A 25,250-nucleotide genomic window follows, 5' to 3' on the forward strand; every position below is an offset into this window, starting at 1 on the left:
ATATTAGTCGTGTTTATACAAAAAAAACATTTTGGTAAGAGGATCGTTCGGACAAGCCGAGCGCTTCCGGAAACTCCCGAGCTGTGACGCCGAGCGGCAGCCGTAGCGACGGAGTTTAGACAAGCGGAGGGAGCAAAATGGCGGACGAAGATATTACGCTTGATGGAAAACCTCTTCAGTCGCTCCGAGTTGCCGATTTGAAAGCGGCTCTGGAGCAAAGAAACCTCCCAAAAAGCGGACAAAAGAACACACTTATCAAGCGACTCAAAGGGGTAAGTTTTCTCTCACGTTACGGACGTCTGTGCCGAGTCTGGCCAAGTTCAGCAGGAGGCGAGAGACAGTGGGGGGGTTAACAGTAGAGGCCGTAACGATGTGTGTATGTGTGTGGGCTGTGAAGCGGGAATACATAAATCGCCGTGCACGCGTTATTACTCATAAACAACAGTTTTCCTCTTCGACTGGTTGTAACTGACAGTTTAACCCGACGGCCCGGCTACCGAGTTCGGACTTAATTCGTAACTACTCGCAGAGCACCGTGTTGCACACAGTTGAACTGTGCACCTGTCAAGTCCAGGCCTAAGCTGAGAGTAAGCAAGCCAACAGCCGCACATAGTGTACATGACAGTGCCCGCGCGCGCACCGTGCTTGCGTGTGCGTGCGCGTGTGTATTAGGGTTACGGGGGGCGCGCCTCGTGATGTAAACACATTCCGCGCATAACCAACAGCTATTTCATTCAAATTTTCTTCAACTTATATTTTTGTAAACGCCGTTTTCACCGTTAAAAACCGGGATCATCTCCTTCGCTAAAGTCACATTTAAAAAATATGTTACCAATTGATTGGTCTTTTTTTTAAATAATACGTTGCTTTATGTATTTATTTTAATCATAAGATTATAGTGAAGCAACACCTCTTGATTGCGATATAAACTCCCCATATCTGACTCAAACCGTGCGTTAACGGCACAGTATTAAAATAAACTGATATCAGCATGCATACAGTAAAAAATACGGTGCTGATAAGATTAAAGCAATAGAGTTGCTCTTAAAGTCTCTTTAAGGCTTTGTTGATGGAGAATAATTTTATTGTGATTTACCTATATTCAAATTATTATTCAAAACAATGATGTGTAGGATGCCTAAAGTTTTTTTTATGTGCCTTTCTTGTCAAAGAATTTAATACACACTCACTAACTACTTTATCAGGTACACCTTACTAGCACCCTGTTGAGCCCCACACGCCAGATGGGGTTTCAACAGGGTGAATGAATGTGTTTATATGAAGCGCTTCAGTCAGGATTCAGAGTTTATCTTTGCACAGAAAAAGCACTGATGGAAAGTGTCTTCTCTTTACTTCGAACAAACATCTTGGATCTTTTAGGATTTAGGCAATAGAGAATGTATAAAGAGAGACTCATGTATGCTTCATTAGTTAGACAGCGCTAGTACTGGGTTGGGCTTCATTTTTGAATTTCTTGATTCTTCTTGCCAAAGATTCAACAAGGTGCTGGAAACATTACTCTGGGATTTTGGTCTATATTGACAAGATAAGTTCACACAGTTGCTGCATATTTGTCTGCTGCACATCCATAATGGCAATCTCCCATTTCACAAAATCCCAGAGTTATTCTATTGGATTGAGATGTGGTGAGAGTGTAGGTCATTTTAAGTACAGTACACTCAGTGTCATTTTCAAGAAACCGGATTGAGATGATTTGACCTTTTGGACACGGTGTGTTATCCCTGTGGAAGCAGCCATCACACAATGGCTAAACAGCGGTCATAAAGGGATGGACACGAGCAGTGAAAATATTCAGGTAGGCTATAGTGTTTAAACAATGGTCAGCTGGTAATAAAAAGCCCAAAGTGTGTCACAAAATATCCTGCACACCATTACACCTCCACCACCAGTCGAAAACATTGTTACAAGCCAGGATGGATCCATGCTTTCATGTTGTTTACAGCAAATTCTGACCCTACCTTGCATATAATGGAACAGAAAGCAAGTCCAATAAGACCAGGAAACATTTTTCTGGTCATCTATTGTGTAAGACATGTGAATTGTAGCCTCAGTTTCCTGTTCTTAGCTAACAGGAGTGACACCTGGTGTGGTCTTCTGTTGCTGTAGTCCATCTGCTTCAAAGTTAGATATATTGTGCATTTAAGATGCTCTTCTACATACCTCAATTGTAACAAGTGGTTATTTGAGGGAATCATTGGCTTCCTGTCAGCTTGAAGCACCGTTCTGACCTCTGCTGTCGAGGCATTGCTGCTGCTTACGGGATATTTTGCCTTTTCCACACCGTTCTCTGTAAACCTTAGAGATGATTGTGTGGGAAAATCTGGCTTGAACAACCATGCTACGTTCAAAATCGCTTAAATTGCCGTTCTTTCCCATTTGATGTTCAGTTTAAACTTCAGCAAGTTGTCTTTATCATATCTGCAAGCCTAAATGCTCTGAGTTGTGATTGGCTGATTAGATGTTTGTGACAATGAGTAATTAAACAGGTGTACCTAATAAAGTGGCTCAGGAGTGACGATGCTTTTTAGTCATAAATTTATTGCATGTGATTAATAGACTATTAAGTTAATATACATGCATTTATGTTAATTCTTTTTACAATTCTTAAAGTGCCCTTTTTTATTAAGTATCTTACATTGTAGGCACATTTAGTATTATTATTGGGTTTAGGTCTGCCTTTTTAATGTTGTGCACAAAATGCAAACCTATATGCGATATTTAAATATACAAAAAGTCAACAGGTATAACAAGCGTTATAATTAGAGGACTCAGAATTCTAGTATCTGGTTTACAGTTTTCTTTAATATTCATTCTGGCATTACGTTAACATTTAAATGAATTCCCCTCCCCTCCTCCTTACCATCAGGCTCTGATGCTGGAGAACCTACAGAAGACATCGTCCTCTCACAGTGGGCTGCAGCCCAACTCTCAGGTAGGAGATTTTAAAATCTGCAGTAGTCTGGTGATGTTTTGACACAATGTCACATTGTTTTAAAAACGCTGTGTTACAGATAGGAGAGGAGATGTGCCAAAACAGCTTCATAAAGCAGTACCTGGCCAAGCAGCAAGAGCTCCTTTGCCAGAGACTGGAGAGAGAGGCCCAGCAGGGGCAAGACGCTGATGGTAAAAGATTCAGACCACAAACACACACTTGGCCCGTCCTTTGGCTCAGACGACTCGCAAAAACTCCCTGGTGGTCAAACGTCTTTGCTTACCTAACTTTATGTGCTTAAAAATTAAAAATAACATTTAAATAAATGTGTAAAACCTACAGTGGCTTGTCAAATGAGCATTTCACACTATGGGAAAAACTACACTCTAATCTCTGATTTCACAGCCATTAAGACAGAATTTCTCTAAAAAACGATTCAAGTTTTTATTTCTCTTTTTCGGTGTGAGGAAAAGAAATCATTACAAGTTATTGTTAGAAAAGTTTTGCTTGTGTGAGATCCAGTAGGCATGTCCTGGGAGTATAATTCTCAGACCGGGGTCGACTTTTAACCTCTGCCTCGTGCTTCTGTCTCTCAGAGAGCCCAGCTGTACCTGAGGAGGATGAAGAACACTCGGAGGACAATGACAGCTCCTCCTATGCCTCTGACAAGGTCAGTACCCTCGAGGAAAACAAAGCTTTTATCCTGTGGAGCAGAAAGGTACAGAAGAATCAGATTTTCCGCATTTGTCAACATTCTGTGTACCAAAACAAAAATAATAGCATGGTGCTTTTTGCATGATATAAACTATTTTTTTCTAATGATTACAGATTTAATCTGATTAAACTCATTTTTTTAAAAAATACATCAGCAGAATTAAGTCATCATGTTTCGTCTCCCACTGACTCAGTTATCTGTGCGCAGCCACGTCAGGTTCTGGCCAGGCCTGAGGAGAGAGGGGCAGGAGACTCAGTGACAGGTCATGGCACCACCCTTCATCACCAGGAGGCCCATGACGCTCCAGGAGCTAGGATGCAGCGAGCCACCTTTCACCAAGGACACAAGGAGCCACCAGCACCCTCTCCTCCCCGTGCAGTCGCCTCCCTGTCAGTGCGCGTTCTGGGACAGCCCGACTGTCCCCCAGCAGTACCCCCAGCTCAGGAGAAGGAAGGCACCGCACCGAGTGAACCAGGATCGGCTCGTTCTGTGCTCCACCTGAGCCGATCTGCTGGGGGTTCAGCATCAAGCCATGTCCATGAGGATAGTGATGAAGGTGATGATGGTGATGATGAGAGTGATGATGATGAGGACTGGGGGCCTGGTCCCGGTGGGGTCCGAAAGGGAAGCAGGGGACCTGCCCCATCGCAGCAGATGCCACCCAGCGTCCCATCATCAGCTGGAAGATCCAAACGCAAACTTCAACCTCCGCAGCACATCCCACCTCCACAGGTACACCACACCCCCATGCAACTGCGCCACCCCACACCTCCTCCCTCTCCACCCCCTAATCTGTTCCCCCTTCCTGACACTCCCAAGCAGAGCCCGCCAGACCCAGATGACCGTGAAGAAGCTGGACGCAGCCAAAGGGTGGTGTCATTCCCACCTTCCAAGGTGCAGAGGCAAGATTCTGACTCAAGTTCTCGTTCCAGCAGTCCCGAACCACGCGTGAAACGTGGGACAGGGCCCCTTTCTCTGCTTGTACACAAGATGGAGTCAGAGGGGGCTGGTGTGTCAGGAGAGACTGCACACTCCACTGCTGAGTCTTCCAGTGAATCCCCACAGCCAGGACGGGAGACAAAGATGCAACAAGAGGACAGGAAGATGGAGGAAGAGAGGCAGCTGAAGGAGAGGGAGGACAAGGAGAGACAGCAGGAGCAGAAGAGAGAAAGAAGGAAGGAAGAAGAACAGGAAAGAGAAAAGAAACGCTTAGAAGAAGAGAAGGAACAGGAGAGGAAACGAATGGAGGAGGGGAGGAAACAGCGTGAGAAGGAACGAGAAAAAGAGAAGAAACAACAACAGGAGGAGGAGAAGAGAAGAGAGGAGAAACGGCTAAAGGAGGAGCAGGAAAAGAAACAGAAGACAGCAGATGAAGACAAGAAGCTGGTGACTGAGGTCCAAGATTCAGGTTCTTCATCAGATTCTGACTCCAAATCAGACTCGTCGTCACGATCATCACAATCGTCCTCCTCTCAGGATAAAACACCACCTGCCAGGAAGCTGAAGGTTAGTAAATAAACTGTTGTGGATATCAGGGAATAGTTAGAAACCGTGAACTATCTGTAGCACTAGAAGAAATTTAACCTTCAGAGTGAAGAGCATTTTGAAGCTGAATCTCTTTTCTCTATATAGCTTTTTATTGTTTTTATTTTGAATCATCTCACAGAAGGTGGACCAAGAAGCAGATGGTGAGAAAAAAGCTGACCCGAGTAAAGGGGCAGAGACACCACACCTTTCCAAAAGGTAAGCAACCTTTATTAAAATATATGAAACCTGAACAGCAATCCTAACCCTCACTCTTAAAATGAGTGCTTTACGTTCTTCAACATAGCTTAACTTTTCAGTTCACCATACAATAGACAAACACCGGGACTTAATTTGTGGTTCCATTTTTTTGATTCCTGTATTCCAGATTTCTGAAAGTGATTTATAAATCGCTTTTCAGGAATAACCTCACAGAGTTTGGTAACTAATTCTGGTGATGGATTTACAAAGAGATGCTCACTGGCTGCTGATGTCCAGGTCAATTTTCATCTTCTTGTTCTTGTTTCTTTCATGTTTCCTCTCCTCATAACTGTGTCTTCCTCACTTAAATCACAGGATGTTTTGGGTATCGTAGATCGTGATTCTATTTCATAGTTATATGGTCAGGCAGGGTTCAGCATAGCCAATGTTGGACAAGCTTATTGGCCATGTGCTCAGGCCTGTGATGGTATATGCAGCAGTTGTGAGGCACCCTGACCAATTAGAAGTTCTTCTTACAACCATTAAAATACAGTTAAAAGCTCTTCATTAAAACCCTTGCTCTGATAGTTTTGAGCTGCTTGGGTTGTTTGGGTCGCTACAGAAAAATACACACATCGAACACCTAGTGCAGTATTTCACAAACTTGCAACAGCTGCTGCTCATGTTAAAATCAGAAAATCTTTTGCACCTGGTCAACCCTGTAATCACAACTCTGGTTGTCATATGAGGCTACGATAAAGTATGTCCTGTTTGTGTTTGTGTGTTTGATTTTCTGATAGTTGACGTGAGGTGCTGTACTTGCAGCACGTGATAGCCACTGTGCTTTTGGGCTATTGAAAATGTATAAAAACTATTCATGATTACAATGGCTGAAGAACACAAACCGAAAAATATAATGTCATTTTTTTTGTGTGTCTTTATCTCGGCTCACCGGAGCGATGCAGTTGCTGTGTGTAATGTTTCTGCACAGACGATGGGCCATATTATATATATATACACACAATACTATTATGTTACTGTCAGCAAGGTTTATGATGGCCTATACATGAAAGTGGAAACTGAAGAGGAATAGGCCTTTCAGCTTATTTTGCTTTACTATATCTATAACAAGGCTGTATAACATGCTACCGAAAGCCACTTCTGGTCACACCCAGGGTTAAAACACAGTGTTTATTGTGTAATTGTCAAGCAATTATTGCTATATAAACACTATATTGCTGTAGTAGTTATTCATGCATAAAGAATTCAGAATCATGTGTGATGGTAGATAAATTGGTGTGCATGTTTGTAATGGCAATCAACTTGAGTTTTATCCCAGTAAACTAGTAGTTTAATTGATAAAGATTATTTTTAAGCCTGCTTGGTGACATAAAGAGTGTTATATGTAATTAATGGGCATCTAATGGCACATATCTAAAAAGTTATTCATTTAAACCTAAACATATCTTAATGGTTTCCTTCTTGTAGCACATATTATGTAGTTTTCTTTTCTGGTGCTGCGTTAAAGTTTAAGTACTTTTTCTTTCGATATGCGCCAAGGTTGGGCGTTAAATTGGGCTTTTATTTTGGAAATCTCAGACCGGAAGGTAGCCGTTGCTCTTTCGCGCTAGCCAACATGGCCGTCATGCATGCAGTGCATCCCTGATACCGACGCAGTGTATGGCTAATCAGTAATTGAAACATACGAGCAGGATATTTTTTAAATTTCGCGTTGCCGGTTTCAAGCAGCGCCTGACCGAAATAACATCCAGCGGCACGGTGTCATCTTTTATCCCCGGGGGTTTCCTTTCAAGGCCGGCCATAATGCTGTCCGAAGGCAACAAAAACGGGTAAGAGGGAGCCAGAGGGCGATTCAAGGCTTCAGGTTGCCGTTTGTACTTTCACACCACTTAAATAGAAATCTGCCGGGATACGTTATCCGGGTTCGGCGTGTCGTTTTGCGCCGAAAAGCTAGCAGCTCCTGCTCGGCTGATGAATATCATATCATGTGTCCACATTGGCCTGGTTATGAGCGTGTTCGCCCATGTGAAGAGGACCGGGGGTGGGGACGGCGGTGAAAGCCTTTTGTTGGGTGAAGGAGCAAGGGAAGACTTTTTTTTTCAGAGCGGGAAAGTGGGGGTCTCCTTTCTTTGAACAATCCTTGAATTAAATTTGCACTAAAGGAGCTATTGATGAATAAATAATGTCCTCAGATTTCAGGATGTGATGAGAAGTATGTGGACATTGATTTCTCCTCTTCCATCTTTCCTTCTGACCTCGTATTTTTCCTGGCATGCTTGCAGCCAAGATAAAGGACTTTCACCCCCCTCTTGTTTTAGAATATCTCTTTAAAAGCACACTTATGTTTAATCTCCGCATGCATTTTGATGCTTAAATGACAGTGAACAATATTTGCATTTTTGGCTTTGTGTTGCTGTAGCTGTTAATGATCTCACTGTTGTCAAGGGAGATCATTAAAGCAGACATCTGTTAGCTGTAGAGTCAGTGTGAATGGTCCCTTATGGTGTGATAAAATTGTCCCAGCTGGTACCAGCACTCTCGCTCTCCTCCCCTGGGATCTGACTGTATGTCCAGTTTGATTGGAAACCATGTTTTGTTAAATTGGCCCTGAGCCGCTTGCTTTTTTAAAAATCCATTTAACGTTAATATGAAAAAACGTTATGCTTCAACATTTTACAGATCTTGTTCCTCACCTTTTAACGGGCTTCCTCATTCCTGACTGGTGACATTATTGCAAGATTATTGAGTAGCGAGAGAGGGAGCTTTAAATGTGTTACTTGAGAAGAAAAAGCTGCTCATTCTTTCTCTCTGTGGTCATTCGTCTTAAGATCTTAAGCGGGGGTTGTATTTCTAGCTGACATCTGTCTTCCCTTTATAGCCGATGCAGGTGTTCCTCTGGCCTTGCCCACACACCCGTAGACAATGAAACCAACACCTAGAGCAAATGTGTAGTCTGTGTGTTGTGTGGAGGAAAGGGAATGCTGTCGTCTTCATGACTGTCCTGCTGGTGACTAATCTCAAGAAGAAGAGGTGAAACCGGTTCTGCTGTTGCCCTGGGTAGATTTCAGTACTGAGACTAACATTACAGCCCTTCCTCTAAAAGATGCAGTAAAACTTAACACTGGTTGTCTTACATGTCATGGAGAATGTGCAAAGCTAAGATTTGTCTGTCTTTAACCAAGACTTGTGAGAATGTTTGAGTAAGTATTGTTGGATTATAGCGAGATTGTTGTCACTTTAAAAGACATGGATTTGAATGTGTAGACCCACAGCTAACACCTCGCTGAAGGGGTTCTTTGATGCCTTTTGGTAAAAGTGACTCACCCAAAGTGACTATGGGTGTAAAACCTTCCAAATATATTGAAAACAAAATGATTGAAAAAAGCTTTTCCTTCATGCGTTATATACCCAATATGACCCTGTTCTTCAAACACTGTCCTTCAGACTCGCTTGCTGTTTAGTTTAGTGCAGGTTAAGATATCAGAAAGACTTTGGTCGGCCAGATCTGTGTAGATGAAGTAGAAGTCACAAAGAGATTTGTGTAGGTGAACCTGAAGGAGATGACCCTGTGTTTTCTACCACCTCCATCTTCACGTGATCGTTGCCCTTGTGAGATGGGCTTTAGAGTCAAAAATACGCCAGTTTTTATTTTTCATTTTATCTCGTGTAAATTAGATTTAAAGCTAAACCCATTAAAGTCTTTTTTGCCTAGTAATAAATGCTAATTAAGTTAATTGTTTGGTTTTTTTTGTTAAATAAGTTGTTTTAATACTGACCCACAATCCTATAACCATGATTCATATTTTTGGCATTAACAAACTAATCAATGAGTCACTTGTGTGGATAACAAACAAAAATGAAGGAGTTTCATCCTGTAGCCTTTTATAATGATCGAATAAGTATTTTTGGAATAGACACACATTACTTTATTCTTAAAGATTTAATAGGCAACTTTTATTCTTTTCCTCAATAATTAGTGAATTAAAAACATGTAACACACATCACATGCACTGCTCATATTTGTTTGTTTCTTTCTGGAGGTTATAGCTATCACTGCTGTTTTTCTGCACAGGCTGTTGAATAAATGGCATTGAACTAGTGCCTAAACGTGTTGGAGATTTTTGCATCTTGAACAGGCTTTTTGTTGCCTTCAGGTTTTTTAGTATTGAGAAGCATTTTTCAGTGTGTCCTGTTACATATAATGCAAATAAGCATGCGAACAGCAGTGGGTGATGAGCACGGTGATTAGAGTGAAGGATGCTACAGGATGTGATTCTCCCACCTACAGGGTGCTGCCTCGCTGCCCGTGGCATCACATGGAGGCAGCGGAGGCGGCTTCTGATAATGCTGGTTGGGGGAGTTGAGGGGGTAGCTAAAAATATAATGATGCCATCTCCTGTTTTTATCTTCATCTGAGATATGAGTAATAAAATATCACAACATGAGGGGAAGCATTTGACTGTGTGAGGTCCGACTCCATTAACCGCAGTTCATGGCTTTTATTGGTTGAATCAGAGGTGTTGTTATACTTTTCTTTACCCCCACAATGATCCAAATGGATAAGATGAAGACCACACACAGTCTTCTGTGAGGTTATGTCTGAGTATGAGTTAGTCTGAGAAAGGTTTGTGACCCTGGGTGTCAGTTAGCTGGTGAGTTATTTATAGCAGGAGTGACCCAGATCACTGGCCTTCACCACCCTTCCTCTCTTTTCCTACACATTGTTTTTTCTCCTATTATACAAACCCTAACACTGCCCAGGCCTCAACAGCTTAGACATTAATAGCTGCCGGACTCATTTCTGTCTCAGTTGTCTTTGATTGGAGCCTCAGCACTGGTTACTTTCTATGCTTGTTAAAATGTGGCCATGTGGGACATCCTTCCCCAGCAATCAAATAAAAATAATACTGGGAATTTCTTTTTTTTAACTGTAATTTATGGTCACAGTAGTTTCTCTCTGCTCTCGGTTTCACCGTGTATGTGTGTGAACCCCTCCTCGATCCCAGGAGATTCACCAGCTGTTTTCACGCATGTTGCAAATCTGAGACTTTCTAGACGTTTATGCAAAGCTGGATGTGACAACATAAATGTCAGACATTAAATGTTTTAAAGACTCTGTAATCCCTAAACGGTTAATATGTTAACCTTGTAAAACCCCCTTCATGAAAGCTAAAAGTATGCATTTCATATCCACTGGGGTGGTTTACAGAAACAAAATTTAAAAAAAAACTGTCACTGGCTAAATGTTTACGGCTTGGACTGTAAGTTGCCTATGTGTTTATTATAATTGATTGTGTAGTTATGGTCAATGTGAGGGTTTTTTTCATGGAAATAACCTTCACTCTTATCCTTTCTTCCACTGTTTTCCTCCTGCAGGGAGGTGTCGGAGCCCAGTGCAGCCGCCGTGACGGAGGTGGAACCAGATTCGGAGAGCTCCATGGACCAGCAGCCAGCCTCCGGGGCTGAGCCTGAGAACAGTGAGGGCCGCCATGAGGAGGTAAGGTCACTGGGAGGGTGTAGGAGCCTGGGTCTTTTCCTGTCTCCCACTAACCTGCATCCTCACTCATATACAAGCATGTTTAATTATCAGTGTAATTTAAGGATGGGTTACTCAAAACCAACACACCCCAGTTTCTTTGCAGGCGTTAATGTATTTTTCGCCTTTGATTAAATCTGACTTTACAGTGTGTTCATCAGTTAAAGCATCGTAATAGACAAATCACTCAACTGGATATTTTTTGCACAAATGTTTAGTGTGAATGACCTGGGGTTGAGTTGGAATTGGGTCCAGGGTTAAATAGGAATCACCTCATCCCTTCCATCTGCTTTTAATTCAACTAATATTTCATAACAAGCTCATTCATTTAGATGATCTCTCACACATGTCCATTGTTTGTGTGGGCCCTGCAGAGGTACATTAAGTGGCAAAAGCTGCTGGAATGAAAGTATTGATGGTTATACTGTGTTTAAAATAGATATCCATGCTGCAGAGAGTGCATGCTTATATATCCATTAGTGTGTGTGTGTGTGGGTGGGGGGAGGTAATGGCCTTAAACATCTAAAGATCCTGACACACCAAGTTGACAGTGACCCACTTGACATTGCTGTAGTTACTCCCTCAGTTGTGACAAGGGTCTGGTTGGGTCTGGTTTGATCACCATCAGATGAATATGAGGCTGCGTGTGGACATCTTCAACTACAATGCATATATCCATCAAGAAAGCACAATAGAATGGACTACTTGTCCATCGTGTCCACAGCTGTTTCTTTGCCTGTTTCCTTTTGTAAGAAACTATTTTAAAAGTTACTCGATTGTCACTTTTTGTTAAGTATTCTCATTAAGTTTGTTTCCTATTAAATTTGATATATAACTTCTTTCTCAGCACAAGTTCTTGCACGTGGTGTGTCAGGGTATTTAAGAGGCATCATCACATCAGACAACATTTTTACAAGTACTGCCACCATTATAGTCTAATTATACCACAGAGAATTGTTGATAGTGCTAACAAAGCTCCCGTTTGTCGGATAAAGCTTTCATCCATCGCCCTCAGAAACATTAGAAAGGACAATCATGCATTACACTCCAGCCCATCTAAAGTGCTCGAATTAGATTTTCTGGTGAGCTTCTGTGCAGTTTGAAGTTGTTATCGCTTTTTCAATGTGAGTGTGTATTTGTGGGTTTTGTTTTCCCCCTTTGGGTTTGCATGAATAATGGACCCTGACATTGTGTGTAGAGATACATCAGGGCTTGTTTCTGCTGTTTCTTCCACCCTGTTTCTTTGTCCTCTTTCTTGCTCCTTTCAAGCTGCCTCCCTTTTTGTCTTATTCACTCTCTCTCTCTCTCACTGTCTATCTCCACCTCTTTTCATCTTTTGCCTTTGTATCCCATAATGAACACTTCTCTCTCACTATATATATTTATGGTGTGATTGCTGTTTAAAACCCCATTGATTGCTTTGTTATGAAGGTGCCCATGCCTCTTCCATTGCCCCTATTGGTACCTGCTGCGTACTACTACTACTACCACCAACAACACCACCAACACCTCCTCCACTCCTCCTCCTACTTCTCCTACAAGTCCTGTCCCGCTATGCCCAAGTGCGTCGCTGGTACCTGAGTTAGGCCCAGAGTCTGCAACCCCATGGCACTGAGTAAAGCGTCAGCCTGCAAGGCCTCCTGTCAGCCAGCAGTAATGGGAGCTTGCATCAGAGCACCACCGACAGCAGCGGCAGCCACAGGGCGTGGAAGCCTGCTCTCTGTTCTGGACTGGACTGTGTGGTGGTGATAAATGAAGGGTTAAAGGAGGGGGAGGGTGTCTGATGCTCTGTATCCCTCTCCCTAGCCCTTTCTGCCATTTTGAGGATAAACACAGTCTGCAAGTGTTGTCCTCCAAAATCCAGACAAAACTTCAGTTCTCCAGTTTGGTTTTTGATGCTTCCTCTGTTCCCACGCTGCCCTCTGCTTGTGGAGTGGAGTAATGACTTTGGACTGAGAACTGTTGCAGTAACTGCTAATTAATGCTGCTGTCGCCGTTTTGGGTTTTAAGACTCTTTCAAATGGAGCAACTAAGACAATCTGCTAGTAAGCAACAACCCATGGGCTTTTTTTCTTTTGTTTTTGTTGGACAACTTTGTGGATAAGACAAAAATCTATGGATGTGACACATCTGGATTTCTGGTTTTGTAAAGCCTGCAGCTATCATCTGCCTTGACAGTGTGGCACACCTTTCAAATGGGACTCATATTGAGCTAAGATCACAACAGTTTTCCTGAATGGTTCCAGTTTAGTAAAGACACAGAGAGACTTTTAAAGACATCTGTCCAAGGACAAGTAATCTGACCACAGTGATGCACTTTTTCTGTGGTTGTATTGATCATCTACGCTTTGCCAGGAAGGGTGGATCTGCTCCACAAACTGCTGCCCGTTCTTTCCCTGCAGTGAGCACCAGTGTGACTCAGTGGATGTCTCACCGTGACATTGTGATATTCTCTCTCTACTGTGGACCTTGCAGATGGACTCCTGCGGTTGTTGCTGTTACGTATTTATTTATGTATCCATCTCTTCGCTACACCCACAGCTTGGCCCTGGTAAATTTTTTTTGCATGGTTTCATGCGAGTGTGTGGGGGGAGTCATGCTAGCACTGCTATGAGCCCTCTGTCTTTGACTACAGCCGTGGATTGCAGTTCAACAAAGACTGGATTATTTTTTTTCCATCTTTATTCCTGTTAAGAGACTTGATTCTGATCTTCTGTGCGGTGAACTCAAAGCAAGCGTAAGACTCTCGCTGCATACTTGGAAACCTACAGAAACCTAATGGGTAAAAAAGAGCTGGAAGGCATCACAGACAATCTGGGGTTATCATGTTGAAAATCCCATTTTTTTCCCAAGTATCCACGGGGAATGGAGAATATGTAAGCACCAATGGAAATGAAAGACACTAGCCTCAAGCGTTAACAAAAGACTCATCAGATGTACGTCACAGATCCTGGACTCTAACAAAGTAAACCTACATCCCTCCCCTGACTCCGTCAGAGTCCACAGAGACGCTCTGAAACCTCTGCCACCCCCCTCAAAAAGACTGAATCGTGACTGTGTGACCAGCAGTCAGTCAAGAAAAGTCCTCCCCAGAAAAAAAGTCCAATCTGGTGATCAGTTCCTGCCTGGTGGCTAATCTGCACTCTCAAATCGAGCCCTGCCCTCACTTCTCTGCCTTCTCTGATTGGATCCTTGTTGCCTAGATACAGTGCACACTGTCGTGAGGTTGGGCCAGTAAGGAATCAGGTGTTAAATGGTACCAGGAAATGACTTGTCATTATACCTCTATTTAAAAATGTGTAAATATTTGACAGGAGTTAGTGTATAAAATATTTTTTTCCTCCTCTTGTAATTTAGTCCAAAATTCTGGAACTGTCATGTGTACTGCAGTTCAATTTGATATGTTTACATCAAGCCGAGAGTGCTCTGTATACATTTAAACACAGACTGTGGATCTGCAATAGCCTTTTGTTAATATGATGCATTCTTTAAGGTGAATTACAACTGCAGTATTGATAGTTCTGCTACAGATTAGTACGTCTTCAGCACTTGGTTTTCCACCTCTGCTCATTAGCACTAATATTTTACCATCATTCAATTGCACCACTTGACTCAGCTACACACCATTACCTTAATGCTTATCGAGTGCATTAGCAGCATCAGCACCCTGTAAACGCAGAATAATAGTTACAAAAAGCCACACAAGTTAAAACCATTCAAATTTGCAGCCACAAGAGGGCAAACAAAATATACCCTTATGTATTTGCATTTGGGGTTTTATTTTGTTTACCTGCACACTGCAAAATATCTAGAGATAATTAAGTAATATAGTGCTGTCGAAGAACACAGATCAGTAATGTTTCCCTCAGCACAAAATGGAATTAATGAAACTGTCAGGAAGCCACTAGCCACTTCATACGGCTTATTTAGGAAGCAAAGGTCCTGCACTTCCTGCCATCTACTGATCAAAACCTGAAACATGGCGAAACTCTTTTAAATCGAAAACAGTGATTTGAATGTGTTCGTTCTGTCAGGACCATAGTTGGGTTTGTGTGGAACATTTGCAATCCTATCAGCTGTAGTCATTGTGAAACATATTTGTAGGGTGTTTCTTATTGTAATAATAATTATTTTGCATGTAGAAAGCTAGTAAACATGACTTTACATACTTCTACATTCACTTATTATCGCTGCTAAAGTAACGCGAGCTCTTTCTCGTTACATCAGCAGTAGTGTGTGTAAAGTTAGGAAGCCTCTGAAACTTCACAACTTTGCCACAGTATGTAATGTTGGCACCAATTTTTTTTGGTGTCTGAAGAATTGTTTTAGTTTACTAAGACTTACTTGTGACTTTAGTCTGCAGATAGACACCATCTTGCTGCCCTACTTGTGTCCTAATACTGATCCTGTAGTTGCTTTGCTCTTAAAGTCCATATTGCTGTCAAACGCATGTAGAAGTGAAGAAGCATAAAGATTTATCTCAGCGGCTCTGAGCAGAGGTGGATGGCAGAAATGTGTCTGGAGCCTCTTGGTATAAACCAGAGATTTTTTATTTTTAATGTAATACAATTAGAGCCTCCGGGCTTCTGTTACTTTAACCCCCTCGTCCCCCCACCCCTCCTCCACTTTTCCTGTTTCACCTCGTCTCTGTTGATGCCTGTTTGGGTCTGGACTCCCGGTTCTCATCTCACCCCGCACCCCTGGGGTTTCTGTATGTTTTTTTTCTGTCTCTCTCTCTTTCCAGAGCACCACCCCTAAGGCTTTTGCTGCTCGCAAGATATCCCTGACCAGTAAGTATACCAGTTATATCGTTTTTCCTGGAATCCTGGACCAGAAACCTTACCCATGTTACAGGATACATGACGATAGATTGAGCAGGATTTAAAGTGAAAGATTAGACACTCTTTTTTTTTTTTCTTTTTTTTTTTTAAGCGGTGTACTTGCATGAGCAAGATGGCAAAAGTAAACTCTGTGTAATAACATCTAATCAGGAAAAACACTGCAGTACACAAGTTTCCTTTTTTATTTCAGCACATTATCTGGTTATTCTTGGACTCGACTACCATAGCTCCATGGATTTATCCTACATAGCACTTCTGTTTATCCACATTCAAACTGATGGGAACTTCTTCCAATTGGCTTCCCCTCACCTGGCCTCCTCAGTCAATCAAAACTTTATTTTTATAGGAATTTTTATGCATTAAGATGCAGAAAATAAACTGAAATACACACATACACCACCTTCTCTGCACTCTCTCAACACCCCTCCTACACACCCACGTCTACACATTAGACACCCACCTATCATACAGAGAAGAAAAAAATAAGTAAAGGGTAAATATAAAGTATAATAAAAATAATTAAATGAAAATCAAAATAAATAAAAATTAAAATAAATAAAACTGACACAAAAACCTTAACCAGGCGTGCTAAAAAAAAGAAGGTCTTGAGTTTTGTATTAAACATCTCAACAGTTTCGGCAGCCTTCAGGTCTTCAGGTAGACTGTTCCATAAACCCGGAGCATAATAACTAAAAGATACCTCTCCGTGAGTCTTGGTTCTAATTTTAGGGACTGTCTCCTAGCAGAGGACCTGAGGGCTCTGGAGAGTTTGTAGTGTAAAATTAAATCAGAAAGATAAGAGAGTCTTAAAAACCCGTTAAAGCATAGGTGTCAAACTCTGGCCCGCGGGCCAAATTTGGCCCGCAGCCTAATTACATTTGGCCCGCGAAGCCAAACCAAATTACTATTAGAGCTGGCCTACTGGTATTATACAGCTAATATATATATTGTTTAGTATTAAGCTTTGCTTGTTCCATATTCAGTTTTTCAGCAAAACGTGTTTGAGTCCATAAGAAAAGATTCATTCCTATATCTGGAGGATTAAATATATTTCAATAAATATTAACGTTAGCCCGCGACTTTGTTCCAGTTTTGAGTTTTGGCCCACTGTGTATTTGAGTTTGACACCCCTGCGTTAAAGGATCTTTAAATCTTCCGGCTAAACCTGGTGATTGTGAGCACCGCTACTTCATCATGCAGGTGTGGACATTAAAAAAACAACCTAACCCTACTTGGAAACGCAGTTCCTCGCGTTTTTTGAGCATGACTGTCGTTCTGAATGTGAGTGTGCGCTGATTACTAAGACTGTGTCGGATATTACTGTCATAGCCTGCTTATTATGGGACCTAAAAGCAGACTTAGTCTTTCCATCAGAAGACAGATTTTTTTTTTTTTAAAACGTGCATGTGAAAAATCTGTCAGATGTCAGCAGATAAAGAGCCTGCCAGGAAATACAGAAGGAACGTGGCACATATGGCGTTCTGCTATCACCAAACTATTATACAGTATCTCCCTGCACTATTGGTTATATGTAGTAACCTGTAATAAGGGCCAAAATCCCAGATTTAGTCCATACCACAAAAAAAAAACCCCACCACACTTGATCACTTGATTGCGATTGGATCATACACCAAAAATAAATTTAGTTGTCAACTGTTTCCACGTCACTTGTTACATGAACAAACTTTAAATAGTACAGCTTTAGATTGAGGAAAACTGCACTGACGTCAGTAGGAAAAACATAGAAGTCTACGTTTACCTCAGTGACTGAAGGTTTTGCCATATTTGAAATGAACAGCTGATGAAACCCTGTTATATCTTGGAGATGAGACAGCTGCTCCTCTGCGGTGTGTGCTGTACACCAATGAATGTAGTCTCTGTTGGATCGTAGCGTTGATGGTATTAAAACAACATGACATCTTTTGTTTTCCGTTCACACCTAATAGCTCTGGTAGCAGCACAGTGATTAAGAAATGATAAAGAAATGAAATGGTGTGCTAGTTTGACTCAGAGTGGGTTTAAAAAAAAATTACTCACTGGTCTCTCCAATTTCAACACGCTACAGCAGGGATACTGTCCATGCTTGTTTCCTCAGAAATGCACTTTGCCTTTATCCACTACAGGATTCCTAGTCTCCTCTCTTTAAAAAGTGCTGCCTGTTAGCTCTGTGTTAGGAGAAAGCAGGTGTGCAGAGGCTTTCTAGCAGACTCTCTGTGGAAGCAAGCCAAAACAAAAATGGTCCAGTATTAGAAGATTGTTAAGGAAATTGTTTAATCTCTCAATTACATTTCTGAATTTTGTCCTAAATTACTTACTGCCACCATTGCCAAAACAATTTGGGTAAAAGCATTTGGACAATCATTGCTGCTTTCAGGCTGTGAGCTTGCAGTAACTTGTCAGTGAAATCCTTTTCACCAGAAGCCAAATCGCTCACTTTCATGATGATAAATTACTTTTTTTTTCTCTCCCCCAACTCCTGCAGACAGTAAGACTTCTCCCGCCACCACAGACGGAGGAGCAGGAGAGACTGAGACGGGAACCGCAGCGGGGAGAAAGAGGCGATGGGGTTCCAGCACGGCCGTCACTGCTAAGAAGCCCTCCATCAGCATTACAACGGACTCCCTGAAGGTACCAACACAGCACAGGGATGAGCACCTGGCATCCAACAGATAGTAGAGAAGTGAAGGTTATAAAAGGTGGTGTAAGAAGAAAGAACACTTTATTTTTTTAGAAGTTTCTGATTGAAGTGAAGCGTTTTTTTTTTCTGGCTCCGGATCAAAACTTACATGATCATTCTTGTTCAAAGTGAAGACACACCCAGCACTTCTGACATTGTGATGACTTATTTTGGGAAGATTTTCCGTTTTAAATTGGAAAGAGTGATTTATCATGAGGTGTTCTTATTGTTTTCATTTGGTGGAAGCTTCACCTACATTTTACACTCGACTGCTGCTGTGAGGTGTGTCATATTATCAAACAATTGTGTAAGGAAATTGAAAATTTGGAAATTTGAATAGAATGTGTGAGAAGCTGTCAGATGTTCCCACATTAACATAATTCTTTTTCTCTTTTATCTCTTTTCTCCTGTCCACATCTCTACGCTTCAGTCTTTGATCCCCGACATCAAAGTGAACCAGGAGGCAGTCGTGGATCTTCACCCAGAGGAGCTGCAGTTGTCTGGTGATGAGGAGAACCCGGATGCCAGCAGAAGCGACCCAGACAAAGGCCTCAAGATCCGACGCACCGTCACACAGGTAAGGGAACGCCTGTAGGTGGCGTTGAGTGAAATACTTTGGAAACTACAAGGCTTCTCTTCATGTTCCTGTTTTGTTTTGGGCTTTTTTCCCTCTCCAGGTTGTCCCAGGTAGCAGCCAGGAAAATGGACAGACAAAGGAAGAAGAAGAAGAAGAAGAGGAGGTGGAGAAAATGGAGACAGAGAAACCACGTCGGACTTCCAGAGACAACAGGAAGAGCAGTTTTTCCGAGGACGCCCCAGAAACACAGACGTCTGTCAGCCTCGACGGGGAAGCGAAGAAAGGTGAAAGTTTGTGGATTCTTAATTGCTATAATTAATTGCTACCTCCAGCTTTCCGTCATGCCTGTGGCAACATTCCAGTGATTCCCTCTCACTCTTCCTGGCTCTTTCTCATTTTTTTTCCAACAGTTACCCCCAGCGACAGCCTGGTGCGTCGCTCCATAAGTCAACAGAAGTCCGGTGTGTCCGTCACGATCGACGATCCCGTCCGCACAACCAGGCAGCCCTCACCACCTCGTGGAAAAGTGTCAAACATCATCCATGTGACAAACCTGGTGGGTTTGTTACCACACACACACACACACACACCTCCCCAATCTGTAAAATTCCCCTCTTAATCGTGTGTGTTTATACCAGGTTCAAGAGTTAAACTTTTGTAGTTTTCCATGAATGGGATATATTGTATGCCAGTGGTAATCACATGATCATCACCATCTTTCCCATAATTACAGACAGGAATGCTTACCCAGGTGTTAAGGTTGTAGTCAGGCATCAGCTTAAGTCAGGGGCACAGAGCATGACTTAACAGACTGTGACAAGACTAGACGTTACACATTTAATCACTGCCATTTGGAGATTTTTGTTGCTTGCGTCATATGTGGGTTATACGTTGGTCACCAGGGCTCAGTAATCTCAGGTGGCCTTACACTTTAGAAACACAGGAGCTGACGGTGTAAGCAGATGTCAAACCTAGAAATGGCCGTCTTTGATCGTCAAGTGGGAAAAAATATGCTGTTTGGCCTGATGGTGGCACTAGAGGAGAACGTTACCTAAATTCAAAAGGGTTATTGTCTGAGCTGTGACCTTAGGGCATTCCCCTGTTTAATATGCTGCAGCTTTAATCTGTAATACAGCTGAAAGTGGTGAAAATACAGATTACATTTCATAAAACGATTAAAAAAATAATATATTGGTAGGGCTTTCTTTACCAGACCATCATTAAAGTATGTCTTCAAGTCTGAATCTTTTTTTTTTTTTTTGTCCAACAGGTGCGACCTTTCACCCTGGGCCAGCTGAAGGAGCTGCTGAACCGTACAGGGAGCGTAGTGGAAGAGGGCTTTTGGATTGACAAGATAAAGTCTCACTGCTATGTCACAGTACGTATTGCCAAATGAACCGTTTCACTGCATCAGGAGTGGATGCATGTGGTTAACAAGCTACATGTGGAATTATGCAGCGCTCAGTTTCTAAAGTATATTGTTTCCTAATCAGCATCTGTCAAACGGCTCGATAATTTGTTTTTGCAAATATATGTTAGAAAATTCAACAAGGAACATTTGCATAATATTTTTGACCTCTGCATTCTCATCCATCTGCTTCCATCTGTTTGTGCCATTGCCTGTTTTCACAGCTTGTGTTGGCTGAGATGTGATTGGGTTGTTTTCTCTCTGTTTCCTTTCCTCCTACCCTCGTAGTACGCTACAACAGACGAGGCTGTCGCTACCAGAGCTGCCCTCCACAGAGTCAAGTGGCCTACGAGCAATCCCAAGGTCCTCAACGTGGACTTCTGTGAGCAGGCTGAGGTAATAACAAGCCAGAAATGCCACAAATAAAAATGCACTGCTTTCAGCACACACAAAACTTGAAGACTTCACATTGGGTGGTGGCGAGGACAGTCCAGCCTTAACATGGTTTGAGCTCATTTTATTATAATGGATCATTTTTCTGCTACTTTTAATGTACTGAGGAAAAATAGGGCTTCGCTATTACCTCTTCTTTAACTTCTAGTGAGTAGAAATAACTTGACCTCACTGGTTGCAGTCTAATATTGAGGTGTTTTAAAAAATAAACCTATAAATGCACCTTTGTGTGCATTTAATAATCTCTCCACAGCTACTCTTTAACCTGCCTGCTTATGTTTTCAAACAGCTGGACTTTCACAAAGGTGTCCTGAAGCCAGACAAAGAGGAGGAGCCTGTTCCCCCGCCCGCTGCCCCACCGATCCGGCTGCCCCCTCTGATGCCTGAGCGAGACAGAGAACGAGACAGGGACAGAGACAGGGAACGTGAGCGTGAACGCGAGCGAGACAGAGGTGTACGGGATCTGTGGGCAGAGCGAGAAAGGGAGATGCAGCGCCGAGAGAGGGCGCGAGGCGAGCGGGAATGGGACCGGGATAAAGTGCGGGAATTTGCACGGCCGGGAGAGGATGGACGACGATCTAGATCCAGAGACAGAGACAGGAAGAGGAGAGAGAGGGCCAAGAGCAAGGAGAGGAAGACTGATAAGAAGGGTAAGACAACTCACTAAGAGTATCACAGTGGGGGAGGGGGGAGTTTAATCCAAGTACACCTTACTGAAACAGACAGTAATGATTAATTAATCAACACGGAAAGCTTCCCGACTGTGTCACTTTTGGGGATGAAATGAGCTTCATGTATTTAAAAAGAAGCAGAGTGATCTGGGAGCTGGTTCAAAGAATCTGAGGCTTTTGAGAAATTGGCTCATTAACGCTTCAGTGTCCATCTCTTTGTGCAGCTCTACACTGCTCCCTGCACTCCTGCTGCATTTGGCTCACTCCTGTAAATATCTAACCATTTGCACAGGTCCACTTATCTGTGTCCTACCCTGCATTTGGAAAAACAAACCAAAAAAAACGCTACGGTAAGGAGAGATCAGTGGAGATAACTGAACATGATTTACTGAAGTTCAGAGCTTGTGATAAATAATTTGTCAATTAGACTCAAATTAAGCTACACAGCTGAGCTGAGTCCCAGCAGTGGGAGGAATTGGACTTTGGTGGTGGCCAGGATGAGGTGGAGATGGAGGTGAAAGGCGGAGTGATGGAAGAGATTCAAAGAACAGGGAGCAGAAGCTGATTGGCTTCTGAATGTGGGGAAGAAAATAATTGGACTGGATTGATGACACAAGTTTGGCAGCGTTGGGAAAGCTTAATTTTTTCACAGGGATCCAAATCTCTGTTTTATTAGATTGATGTTTCCACTTTGTGAGTTTAAGGTTTGTGATGAAATCACAAGTGAAAATGGTCAGAATGGGAGGGGGGTTGAGTTCAACTATATTTATACAGCACCACCTCCAGTAGGCCATTGGTGTGAATGTCTTACGGGGCTTTATATTGTAATAATACAGAGAAAACCTCAACAATCAGATGACCAGCTTTGAGCAAACACCTGGCAACAGTAGAAAGAAAAACTCCCTTTTCACAGGAAGAAACCTCCGGCAGATTCAGGCTCAGGGAGAGTTAGCCATCTCCCGCTATTGGTTGAGGTGAGAGGAAGAAGACAGGACAAAAGACACACTGGAAGATAGCCAGAGATTAACAATAACTATTGATTAAAAGCAGAGTGATGTATAAACACAGAGTGAAGAAGAAACACAATGCATCATGGGAAATTGCCAGGAGCCTTTGCTGCTTTATGAAAAAGGAAAGTTTTAAGCTTGATCTTGACATTAGAGATGGTGTCTGTTTCCTGAATCCAAACTGGGAGCTGGTTCCACAGAAGAGGGACCTGAAAGCTGAAGGCTCTGCCTCCCATTCTGCTTTAAATAAAATCTAAAGGTGCACAATTTGGCAAAGTAACTAAGATTTCTTTCCCAGCGAGCCCTTTACTCATATGCAATACCCAAAGTTGATAAACACAAGCAACCCCACATCCCCCAACTGTGCAGCAGTGTTTGCTGTGTGGTCTGTGAGTCACAACTTTAATCACATGTATATTTGCGCTCAGGTTTCCATGTGTAACAGCCTGGTTCTGTTTCCTCACTGACAGAGAAGGCAGATGAACCTCCAGCCAAACTGTTAGACGACTTGTTCCTCAAGACCAAAACAGCTCCGTGTATATACTGGCTTCCCCTCACCGAGGAGCAGGTTGGTCCTTCACATGTTGACATTTAGTGTCGAGTGACTGGTGTGGTTGTACTTGCACCTGAACAGTGCGCCGTGTTTGTGCCCCCTCTCAGGTGGCGCAGAGGCTTTTGGATCGCACAGAGCGACAAAAGGAGCGCGAGCGAAGGCATAAGGAACTGCAAGAGGAGGAGAAGAAACGCGAGGAGGAGAAGGAAAGGCTGAAGGGCCGGGAGAAGGATGGCAGCGTGGCGACGAGCGGCGGAGCAGCCGGGCGAGGCGCTGACGGAGACAGAGAGCGGGGCCGAGACAGAGATCGGGACCGTGAGGGGGACAAGAAGAGGGATGGCAGCCACCGGCCCCGACGACCTTCGCCGGGCGCTGCTAGTGGACGGCGGTCTCGTAGTCGGAGCAACCCGAGGGACAGGCGTCGCTGAGGGATGGACGGAGGCCGCAGGAAAAGCTGGAGAGGGAAGCAGTGTAGCTGAGGACGCAGCGGGCTGGCACTGGCAGGGGTGTTTCGGTGTCTGCTCCTCCCCTACCTGCCCCCACTGTGCTTGAATTCGTCCACTATGACACCAGCGTTGTCTTCCACACACTTCTGCCACCCACCCCACTCCCCATCTTTTTAACAAATTCCTTTGCAGAAACATGACGGTTCATCGCGCTCCCCTCCTCCTCCGTTCTCTTTCCGTCTTCCAGCAGAACACCGGCTCCTTCCTCCTGTAGAGAGTAGCGTTTCCTCCTCGTCTCTGTTTCAGTGCTGTCGGTTCCCCTTTGATTGAAGAAAAGAAGAAGGGCGGTAGTTTTCTGGCTCGCCTCTTCATTTTTTTGTCCCACTGAGGTTTTGGGAGCCCGCCTCATTATTTTAGTTCTGCGGGTGCACAGTTCCTTCCTCCTCAGCCCTGTAATAAAACCAGTCCAAAATAGATCCCTGACCTTCACATATTTTCTAGGATCAGTTTTAATGTTCTCCTCTTCAGCACAAAACATTTTTTCTTTATCTTTGTTTTGTTGTTGTTTTTTTTAATGTACCTTTATGGGCGACCTTTGTTGATATAAGTTAATTTTGTTTTCTTGGAAATTTGAGGAATCATGTTTATTTCTTCAGCCTTTGAAGGCTTGTTGTGCGAGTGACGTCTCGACACTGCGACAGTAGTGTTAGAGAGATGTGGCATTATGCCTAACTTTGTCCTTTTGTGGGATGAGAAGGAGAGGATATGAAATACTCAGATGATTATGGGAAGCTGACCTTCCCTGCACTGATGTCTATTTGAAAACGCCTCCTCTGATCCTATATTTAAGAGGAGGTGAAAATAAAAAATCTTTATCTTCTAATAGAGTAATGGTTAGAATTTTAAAATTTTCTTTTTTTAGTTTAAAACTGATTTTGTTGCTTTTTCCTCCTACAAGTGCTGAATGTACCAAGAATTAAAAAAAAAATATGAATAAACTTTAATTGGTTATCACATTGTCTGCTGGGATGTTTTTGTTTACATGCATTTCTTGTCTGGAGTAGCTTTGGATGATTCACAGTTAAAAATAATCCTTATTTATTCTCATACTGAACCACCCTGTTCACCCAGACTTAAACATGCTCCTTTAGCTCCCTTCTATTCTAATGATTGGTTGCCTCTTGCAAACAGAAGATATGATTAGTAGCAGGTGGGTGGGGCTTCTGTGCTGAGATGACCATATTTGGAAGATCCCCTCTTGCTGACGTTCATAACTAAGAGCAGAAAATGAATTAAGAGCAGTCTGAAGCCAGGGGTTTTGGTTCATGGGGATTTTTTCTTGAATATAACCGTGCCTTCATTACTTGAACCTTTTGGTCATGTTTAAATAAGACTGAGGTGATGATTGGTGATTAGTAGTGTGGCTTCATACTTAAAAGGAGCTATACAGATGTGATATTTGCTTTGAGAGGTCAGGCAGGAGTGTGTGGACTCTTAACTGCAGATGACATTGTAATTGTACAAGTTAACACCTGTAGAGGGAGTGAGTTTAAATACCTGGAGTCAATCGTTCAAAGCTATGGACAGTGCACAAGACAGGTGGAGTGGGTGTAGAGGAGTGTCGGGTGATTTGTGACAAGGTTTACAAGATTGTAATGAGACCTGCT

The 25,250-nt window shown here is 42.8% G+C and overlaps 1 protein-coding gene across 2 annotated transcripts; it reads left to right on the forward strand.

The window, feature by feature from the left end:
- The first annotated feature begins 101 nt into the window (after positions 1-101).
- On the forward strand, positions 102-24,597 carry acin1b (apoptotic chromatin condensation inducer 1b). Of its 2 annotated transcripts, XM_076881734.1 has the most exons (18): positions 102-272; positions 2,888-2,953; positions 3,033-3,144; positions 3,550-3,623; positions 3,876-4,400; positions 4,491-5,174; positions 5,335-5,411; positions 10,791-10,911; positions 15,695-15,740; positions 18,274-18,419; positions 18,899-19,045; positions 19,146-19,329; positions 19,456-19,601; positions 20,316-20,423; positions 20,742-20,849; positions 21,196-21,556; positions 23,055-23,152; positions 23,245-24,597. In XM_076881734.1, exons 1-18 carry the CDS (start codon positions 138-140, stop codon positions 23,563-23,565), a joined length of 3,459 nt encoding a protein of 1,152 aa, XP_076737849.1. In that variant the 5' UTR covers positions 102-137; the 3' UTR covers positions 23,566-24,597. The 2 variants fall into 2 exon arrangements, with proteins under 2 accessions (XP_076737849.1, XP_024662003.2); XM_024806235.2 differs by having other exon boundaries at positions 3,876-5,174.
- Positions 24,598-25,250: the final 653 nt, after the last annotated feature.

The sequence above is a fragment of the Maylandia zebra genome, linkage group LG3, assembly GCF_041146795.1.
Source record: "Maylandia zebra isolate NMK-2024a linkage group LG3, Mzebra_GT3a, whole genome shotgun sequence".
Classification (NCBI taxonomy): Eukaryota; Metazoa; Chordata; class Actinopteri; order Cichliformes; family Cichlidae; genus Maylandia; species Maylandia zebra.